At 43.7% G+C, this 10105-nt stretch overlaps 1 protein-coding gene across 1 annotated transcript in view; it reads right to left on the bottom strand.

Moving 5' to 3' along the window:
- Window positions 1-10105, bottom strand: part of DLG5 (discs large MAGUK scaffold protein 5) — a 150445-nt gene that overhangs the window by 62528 nt on the left and 77812 nt on the right. Inside the window, exon 6 of the mRNA XM_003783744.3 lies at window positions 538-797. Coding sequence (XP_003783792.2) covers window positions 538-797 — 260 coding nt within the window. The remainder of the gene's footprint in view (window positions 1-537; window positions 798-10105) is intronic.

The raw sequence follows: 10105 nt of genomic DNA, 5'->3' as shown, positions 1-10105 counted from the left end.
CATTGTGTGCATGCTCTCATGACTTAGGTTTTGGAAACTCTGCATCTCTATATGGTACACAGCACCACAATGAAAGCCCTGAGAAGTCCTGCAACAAAGACATTTGTCTGGATTCAACTTGGCAATTCCTAAACTATTGATGCCCAGACAATATTGTTCATGTGTAGTTGATGAACACACTGAAGAACTGGTCAGAGTTCTATGCAACACAGTTTGAAGGTAGATACCACCTCTCTGAAGATGATATTCCTTGATGAGAACTTCAACTACAGAAAATACCATGCCCTGGATAATTTCTGTTCTCATTTGCTAGGTGGGTGACCACCACCAAGGGAGTGGCTCATACAGAGACCCTAAGAAACACAATGCCCAGAACACATTGAGATTGTTCGGATGCAGGAAAGGGCCACAACTCCCAAGTCATGCGATATCAGGAACGGATTTCCCGAACAGAAGGTTTTTGTGCCTGAAAAAGCACAATAACCTGTGCTATTTTTGTCCCCAGGCAGTGGCTGGGCACCCACACCTCACTCCTACCTCCGCAGGGACAGGGCACACTGGTGCTGCAGCTGGATAGCCGTGTCCCTCTGCTGGGTCAGCATTTCCGTCTGCTTCAGCAGCCTCTGGTTCTCCTCCCCTAGCTGCTCCAGGCGGCTCAGGTCCGAGTTGTGGATGGCCACCTTTTCACTGTACCGCTTCCGCAGGGCGTCATAATCCTTCTTAACCACTTCCAGTTTGTCCATGGCCGTGTCGTACAGCTTGTTGAGAATCTCGGATGACCCGTTGTGCTTTAACACCTGGGGACCACAGACAGTCCCACTTGCCAGGGGTCCAGGGAGTGGGGGAAGACCTCACAATTCTCACTTCTGTCATGGGCAGGACATGGGAAGAGGTTACCCTAGGACTTTGAGAGTCTCAAGATCCAACTCTAGAGGCCCTGCAGTCACGCCAAGCTGACTCACTAGTATTTATTAAGTTTTGTGCAGAGAACAGTTAACACAGCAGGGCTAAGATTTCCATCCTTTGAAAGGTTTGCCAGCAAGGCTGACCCTCAACTGGTGTCTTAAACATATTGGGTACTTGCACTCTTAGGTTACCCCCACACTAGATAACCTGAATGGCAAACAGTTCTCTGTGCCAACAGTGAACTATCCTTCATCGCTGAGAGTGGCCTGTACCTAGACTGCACACACAGCACGGCTTGTGCCAAACACCTACTTCCTGCTGGGAGTCTAGAATCTGGGTCCCTGCTCAGTAGAAGGTACCTACACAATCAGCCCCAGGTAGAAAGCTTGGGCACTGACTGAGTCTCTAATAGGTCCCAGGCTGGAAGAACTGAGTGTGTCCCGTTTGGGGGCCACTGGAAGGAGACTCTTGGAAATCTATGGGCTGGCTCCTCTGGACTTCACCCATGTGCCTTTTCCTCCTTTGCTGATTCTGTTTTGTGTCCTTCTGTTATAATAAATTTTAATCACTTAGTATGATTATATACTAGCTTTGTAAGTCCTTTTAGCAAATCACAGAACCTAGAGATAGTGTTGGGGACCTCACCCTGCACTCCATGTATGTACCTAATGTGTCCATTATTGTTCTAGGTACTGGTCATAATGGACAGGACAGAAGCATACTGTCCTGTGGACCTTTTATCCTAATGGGAAGATGTGAACACACAGACCAAAGGACATCATTTCAGAGCATAAGGACTATCAAGAAAATAAAAAACGAATAAAATAAATAAAACAGAATAACGGGCAAGAGACTTTTAATCAGCAGAGCAAACAGCTGAGAGAAGGCCTGGGGAGGCCTCTCTAAGAATGAAGAGCACACTGGCAGAGGGGAGAGCATGGCTATAGGTCCTGAGCCACCTGATGTATTCTAGGGACACAAAGAAATGCAGAGCAGGAAAGCTAGAGCCCAATGCCCAGGGCAGAGTGGGTTCAAAAGGAGGCTTGGAGAAGTGGACACACAGCAAAGACTGTATCTGGATGAGATGGAGATCATGGGAGATTTTTGAGCAAGAGGGTGTTCTACTCTGAATCACAGGTACTAAAGGTCATTCTGGGTACTGTTCTACAGAAGCAAAAAAAAAAAAAAAAACCAAGAGGATGGGTTGAGTGGTAATACAGAAGTCCAATGAAGCACCTCAGCGTATCTGAGCCCTTGGGTGAGTCACTCCACCTCTCCGGTTTCAGTTTCCTGATTTCTCAAATGACAGGACTAAACCAGAAAAGCTGGCTTGGCCCTTCCATCTAAAACAGCCCAGGAATCACCAGGCTTGTTCAGAAGAGGCCCTGAGCTACCAGAGCCTGGGACTATGGAATAGACCTCTATGGAGATAGTATCAGCCTTCAATGAACACAAAAAGCAAGAGAAGACTTAATTTAAAAGTCAGAATCATAGAGACAAGAAAAGTGAGCTCATTCCTCCAAGAGCCAATGAGCTTTAGATCCCAAGACTACAGATTACTAACAGGAAATCAGCTCGGTTCTCTGCCTCCATTAAATGCCTCAGGGGGAAAAAAAAGGAGGAAACCAGCTTATTTCAAGATCATTTTTCCTTTTCCTTTATTTTTAAAGCAAAACTATTCTTTCTGAGGGAAATCTTAACAAAACACCAAAATACAAAACTCATTTTAAAAATTGTATACAGGTGCCACCGGCAGTCAGAATCTTCACTGTTGTGTAAAAAGGCTCACTGTTGCAGAACAGGAATGCACACTGAGAAACCACTGATCCTAACCTACTCTGCCACTTAAAATCTTTCTTTAAAAAAAAAAAAAAAGGAACACCTTCTTAAGCCCCCAGTGCACCCTTCTCTTCCCAGACAGAAGGAATCACTCCTCTGAATTTGCTACTGACCATCTCCACACACAATGTTTAAACTACTATATATTCAAAAGAATCATTAGAAATAAATTCTAATGGTTTTATATCATAGATGCTTCTTTTTATTCACTGCTGCTTTTGAGATTCAGTGGAGTTGATGCAGGCAATATTTCATTGGGTGAATATACTCTTCTTCTCATTAAGGGACATTTGTCTCCAACCCCCCTTTTTTTGGCTATAATAAATAATACGGCCGTGAACATGACTGTATAAATCTCCTTACCCTTGGGCGGCGCCTGTGGCTCAAAAGGGTAGGGCGCCATATGCCGGAGGTGGCAGGTTCAAACCCAGCCCCAGCCAATAAATAAATAAATAAATAAATAAATCTCCTTACCCAGAAGGTAAGTGGCTAAGTCTTGGGATGCAAATTTTTTACACCTATTGGACAGTATCAAATTGCTCTCCAAAGTGGAGACTTACACCGCCACCAGCTGTAGATAGGAGTTCTGAAAGTTACTGCCACTAACACATCCTTGCCAAGGTGTTGTAGGGTCACATCTTTTTTTAAATTTTAATTTTGATAAAATAGTTATATAAAATTTATCTTCTTAAACACTTTAACCATTTTTAAGTTTACAGTTACCAATCTCTAGAACTTTTTCATCTTGCAAAACTGAAACTCTACACCTACTAAAAATAAAGACTCCCTATTTTCTCCTTTCCCCAGCCTTTCCCACCATGCTCCTTTCTGTCTCTGAGTCTGACTCAGTTAGATAACTCACATAAGTGGAATCGAACAGTATTTGTCTGTGCCTGACTTAGTTCACTTAAGTTCACTGTGCCTGCACAATGTCCATGTCGTAGCAGGTGTCAGAATTTCTTTCCTTTTTAAGGCTGAACAATATTCCACTGTATGAATGTATCATTTTTTGTAATCCATCCACTTGCTGACAGACACTAAAGTTGCTTCCACCTCTTTAGCTACTGTGAAGTGGTCAGATTCAAAGTACTACCAATCTTATGAACAACAACAACAAAAAAATGTGCCTCTTTTTAACTTACATTCTTAATTACAAGAGAGAACAGGCAGCACTCCTTGTGTTTTTGGATTATACACATTTTCTCTTCTATGACTTGCCTGTTCATATCTTTTGAATTTTTCCTCCCTTCCTCCCAGCCTTTTTCTTTCTTTCCCTCTTCCTTTCTTTCCCTCTGTAGAAGTTATTTTAAATTCCAGATACTAATCCTTTCAGTTATAGTCATCTCAAAATCTTCTCCCAACATGTGGTTTTTAAATTTCCTTGCAGTATCTTCTGTTATACTCAAGTTTCACATTTTAGCATGCTAAAATCTACCAGTCATTTCCTTATGGCTTGTGCTTTGGTTGTTTTATTCAAGAAATTCTTTTTTGGCTGGGCTCAGTGGCTCACGCCTGAGCTCAGGAGTTTGAGACCAGCCTGAGCAAGAGTAAGATCCTATTTATACTAAATATAGAAAAACTAGCCTGGCATTGTGGCAGGCACCTGTAGTCCCAGCTATTTGTGAGGCTGAGGCAAGAGAATCACGTGAGCCCAAGAGTTTGAGGTTGCTGTGCACTATGATGCCACAGCACTCTACCAAGGCTGACAGAGACTCTGTCACCAAAAAAAAAAAGAAGAAAGAAAAGAAATTATTTTCTTCCTATCTTGAGATCAGAAAGATATCCTCATTGCTTTTTCTAATAAGTATTAAGGTTTTATTTTTCCCACTAAAATCTTAAAACTACTTAGATTGTGTTTCTGGTCTGAGAAGGTGTAAATGTTATTCTTGTCCATAAATCACCTGGCCAACATGACTTGGGCTAAGGGCAGGACAAACTGAGGACACCAAGAACATCACCTGACACAGCACCCATCACTGAGTGATGAAAAGGGCACCCCAGAAGAAAAGACAGAGTCACAATCAGACAGGCAAGGAGAGTACTCTGATGTCTAATCAACCAATGCCTTCTACCCCATCTGAAAAAGGTCCGGCATTAGATGAGAGATCCCTGATTGAGGGAAATACCTCAAAATTTCCAGTAAAAATAATTTCAAATGCTTTACTTGCTGAACATCCCCAAGCCAAATGAGTGTGGTTAACTGCTGAACAAAGACTGCTGCCATTGCCTGGGTTCCCCACAAGGTGGCAGCCCTGGGGAGATCAGGGGAAAGCGCTCTGCAGCCTTCCGAGCTTGGTAAGAGACAAATTAATTTTAAAGGCAGCTTTGAAAAGATGCAAAGACATCATTTAGGGCTTTGACACAGCAGTGCACAACAGAATCTGGGGTCTATAACAGGGGTTAGCCTTTCTTCATTGAGGTATCATCCTATAAGTCCCCTAACCTAGAGGAACCTGGATCCATGCATGGGAGACAATCCAGGCCAAGTGATTCTGGCTGCCAGGGTAGGCCACAAATTCCAGGTGAGACAGGGCTGGTCTGGGGAAATCCAGAACAGACCCAGGGGCCCTTTCTAATGGTGGACCCAGCTTTACTAACATGTGAATCTGAGGTCAGAAGAGACCCCGGGGAGAGAAATCAAGTCCTGTGCTATTTCTACCAAGTTTATCTCCACATTCAGCCCACTGTATGGGGTTTTATGTCCTGTGAGCTACACTCTACCTCTTGTAATTCCCAGCCTCTGGTTCTCATTGTAGCCTTAGAGTCAAAAAGAATATTCCCACAGGACACCATCCAGATATTCACAAAGGCTCATAGGACCTCAAGCACGTCTCAACTTTAAGGATGGCTCAGGATCCTGTCTGTGCAATGTCATGAACAGCCACTCAAGAAATTTGAGGAATTGAGGCCATAGCTAACACCAGAGAACTGGTAAGGCAACCCCATCTATTGGTCTAGAATTCTTTTCCTGATTAGAAGATTATATTCTTACTAGATAATTCCACATGGATATGACATGCGTGCACACACATAGACACACATAACTGCAGCCAAATGTTTAGCATCCCAGCTAAGGCTAATGGAGAAGAGAACATTTAAATTTGGCCCAGGGCAGTGCCTGTGGCTCAAAGGAGTAGGGCCCCAGCCCCATATGCCAGAGGTGATGGGTTCAAACCCAGCCCCAGCCAAAAAAAATAAATAAATAAAATAAATTTGGCCCAGATTTCTAAAATGAAGGCCAACAAATTTCTCCTTTCAGGGAGGAAGCAGACTTTAGGATGACTCCCCCGCTGGTCTGTGCACAGACAGATGGGTGAAGAGCAGGCTTGGGAGGGGGGCTAGAAGTCACATGGGGTGGGTTGGGGGACTGCCCAAAGATAACAGGCTGAGGTGCTCCCCCATTTCTGCACTCCATACTGGTCAGAAACACTCTTCTCTCTGCTTCTCAGTAAGGGATGCCTCTCAAACACCCAGAAAAGCCCCTCCCCTCCTTCCTCCAGGCCAGGAAAGGGCATTAATCCCAGAAACCTGCAAGAAAATTAACTCATGAATTACAAGCAAGAAGTGTATTTTAAAGACAGAAGAAAAGGCCAGAAGAAAGAGAAGGGAGGGCTTACAAGTTTTCCAAATAAACTGGCAAAACCCATGAAAAAGAAAATGTGCGTTGAGTTGAACCCAGCAACTTTGCCTCTAAGAATCAAACCTGAAAATACAGTAGAACCTCTTTAAGTTGGCCACCCAAAGGACTGTAGCAAACTGGTCAGTTGGACCTAGGCCTACTGATATGTACACGTGATACTTATCTGGTCTGTGAAAAATTGATCAACTTAAGGAGGTGGTCAACTACAGAAGTCCTACTGTATTATCTACAAAACAGTATAAAGATAAACTTGTGTCCACTGAAAAGTTGTTTGTAATGGGGGAAATGTGTTGACAACCAAGACACTCAACACATACACAGAATGGGATTAATGTATTTCTGACAGTGAAACTATGAAATACCATTTTAGATACTTAAACTTACAGAAAACGTAAAGAGACCCATAATACCGTCTGATGATTAAGTTCACAAACTTGCCACCATGCACATAGAGTGGCATCACTGTGCATACAGACAACTCGGTAAGGTTTCATAACCTTGCTCTATCAGTGTCTCACAGCTGGGTTCATGCTGACGCGTGTCCGTATCTTGCTGAGTGGCGTTCACTACTGTTGATGCATGTTTTTTGTTGTGGCCCCAAGAATGTCAGACCTTGAATTAAAGCAATATACAAACAATAAATTTCTTGTTAAAGTTGGCAAGAGTGGAAGAGCTATCAGGGACACATTAATCCAAGTTTATGGAGATAATGCCACGAAGAAAATGGCAGTGTACAAATGGATTAAATGTTTTTCTAAGGGGAGAGAAAACGTCACTGATGAAGAGAAGTCAAGGCAGCCAGTAACAAGCATAACTATTGAAAACTGTAAAAATCCATCAAATTATGCAACAAAACTGTCGGCTGACTGTGAGTAACATAGCAGGCTAAGTAAACATTAATAGAGAAACAGAAAAATCTGAACTGGGTCACGTGCAGTGGCTCATGCCTGGACTACTTAAGCTGATGAATCTGAGACCAACCTGAGCAAGAGGCAAGACCCCATCTCTACTAAAAGTAAAACAAAAATACAACAAAGCGAGGCAATGTGGTAGGTGCCTGTATTCCCAGCTACTCGGAGGCTGAGGCAAGAGGGTTCCTTGAGCCCAGGATTTTGAGGCTGCTGTGAGCCAGGCTGATACCACGGCAACCTACCCAGAGTGATAGAGTAAGGCTGTTTCAAAAAAAACAAAAACAAAACACAACACAACAAAAAAAACTTCACTAAAAATATTGGCCTGAGGAAGGTGTATGCAAAAATGGTCCCACAGGAGCTCAGTAATGAACAAAGGTAAAAGAGAGTCTAAAGTTTGCCAAGACCTGTTCAGGAGGCAAGATGATGTTTTGGGCCACGTTATCACTGGTGATGAAACACAGGTGTACCACTACAACCCTGAAACAAAGTGGGCAATGGAAATCAGCCAGGTTTCCACAATGAAAAAAGTTCCATCGGTACAAATTAAGAGTAAAAACAATGGTGCTAACATTTTTTGATATCAGAGAGATTGTTCATTATGAATTTATACCAACTAGACAAATACTTAACCAAGTTCACTATTTGAAAATGCTGAAAAGGCTGTATAAAAAGACAAAACAACCTCAATTTTCACAAGCAACTCATGGCTCTTGTAGCTCAACTATGTACCAGTTCACATGGTGCTATGAGAAACAAATACCATAATTGGAACACGCTCCCTACTCACCTGCTCTGGCCCCCAGCCCTTTGTCTTTTCTTTACCCAAAGATAGAGGAAATATTGAAAGCAGGATATTTGACATTCAGGATACCAAGGATAATACAACAGCTCTGATGACCATTCCAGAAAAAGCTTCAAAGTTACTTTAAAGGGTAAAGTAAGTTTTGGTGTTTCGGTGCACAGCTTCACAAGGGGAGTACTTTGAAGGTGACCACAGTGATATTCAGCACTTACTCCAGGACAAGTGCGCAAACTTAATTGTGAGACCTTATATATTGTCGGATTTTTAAAAAGGACAGATTTCAGGAAATTAAAACAAAACTACATGTTAAATAAAACATGTTATAAATCTATAATACACATCCCAGCGGGGCATGGTGGCTCATGCCTGTATCCTAGAACTTTGAGAGGCCAAAGCAAGTGGATTACTTGAGCTCAGAAGTTTGAAAACAGCCTGAGCAAGAGCAAAGACTCCCATCTCTACTAAAAATAGAAAAAGTAGCTAGGCATTGCAGCTGGGAGTAGTAGTCCCAGCTACTCGGGAGGCTGAGGCAGGAGGATCACTTGGGCCAAAAAGTCTGAAGTTGCTGTGAGCTATGACACCACAGCACTCTACCCGGGGGGACAGAGACACTGTCTCAAAAAAAAAAAAGATACACATCCCAAGCAGTTTAAATAGAGGCCAGTCATTTCTACAAAGTAAAGCCAGGACGAGGAAGGGCTAGGTGCCTTCATTATTATTTGAAGTCTTACTCTTTTTTAACCAAAGAATATGCATTATTTCGATTTAAGAAAGAAAGCAAAGCAAAGATGCAAAATCATCCTCTCATTTGTTTCCTCAACTGAGGCCTGTCAGTCTCCTTCCAGGATCTCCTGGACACTCTTGGTCCCGCCCAGAAGAATCCAAGGTGGCAGATTCCAGTTAACCAGACCAGAGACAGAACTGCCAGACTGCCCTTCCCCTCACTCACACAAGACAAAGCACCTGTCTGCTGCTCTCCAATGCAAGAGAGGTCAAGGCCCAGGTCCAGGGCCCCCCTTCCAGAGCTGCCTCATTTCCTCTGAGATAAATCATGCAGAGGACTGGGGAGCCCTGCAAATCCCTCCAGCAAACATGCAAGGCAAACAGCACCATTTACCCTGCAAGGGCCTCTTCAAGTTTACAAGGCGTGGGAGGAACCAGGCAACAAAACAGGCCTTGTCCTGCAGGGTGGACCTTTGCCCCTAGGCCCGGTGGGGAGCAAGTCCCCTGTTCCTCTGTTGCTGCCCCACCATTCTCTCACCTCGAGAGCAGCCCACTGCCAGAGCATGTCGCCCACACCTAGAGAAGGTGAGAGAGCCTAGTCCGGGAGGGCCAGGGGCCTAGCAGCTCAGAGATGCTCCCGGTCCTTGTAGCAGCCAGGTCTCCTCTCCTATGGGCCAGGGTGACACTCAACAATCTGTACTAATGCCCACCTCACCCCACCTCCTGCCACCAAGGACCACAGCTGTAGGAAAAGGAGAGCCGGGAATGTGATGGAGGGGTCGAGAAGAAGGGCCTTCCTGTGTGCGCAGATGGGGAAGCAGACAGTCTCAGTCTCTCAAGGGGCAGCAAAGAAACTTCACACCTCTGAAGGGCAGGGTTTCAACAGCAAGGTGAAAATTGGAGGCTTTCTTTCTTCTAAGTTATAACTGACATACCCACACAGCTCACTCTTTTAAAGTGTGCAATTCAGTGGTTTTGCACAGTGCAGCCACTACCACTGTCTAATTCCAGAATATTTTCATCACTCCAAAAACAAACCCATGCCCAGCAGCAGTCATTCCCATCCTCTACAGCCTAAGACAACCACAACTGCTTTCTGTCTCACTGGATTTCCCTGTTCTGGACATTTCATAATGTTTTTCAAGTTCACTCACACCACAGCATGCATCAGTAATTCACTGCCTTTTACACTAATATTCTGTTGTATGAATATATCATGTTTTATTAATCTATTTATTACTCATGAACATCCACTTTTTGGTTGCTATGAATAAGACTGCT

Source organism: Otolemur garnettii, unplaced genomic scaffold (assembly GCF_000181295.1).
Source record: "Otolemur garnettii isolate 467f Iridium unplaced genomic scaffold, OtoGar3 scaffold00008, whole genome shotgun sequence".
Lineage (NCBI taxonomy): Eukaryota > Metazoa > Chordata > Mammalia > Primates > Galagidae > Otolemur > Otolemur garnettii.
This window is presented reverse-complemented; position numbering and strand designations above follow the sequence as displayed.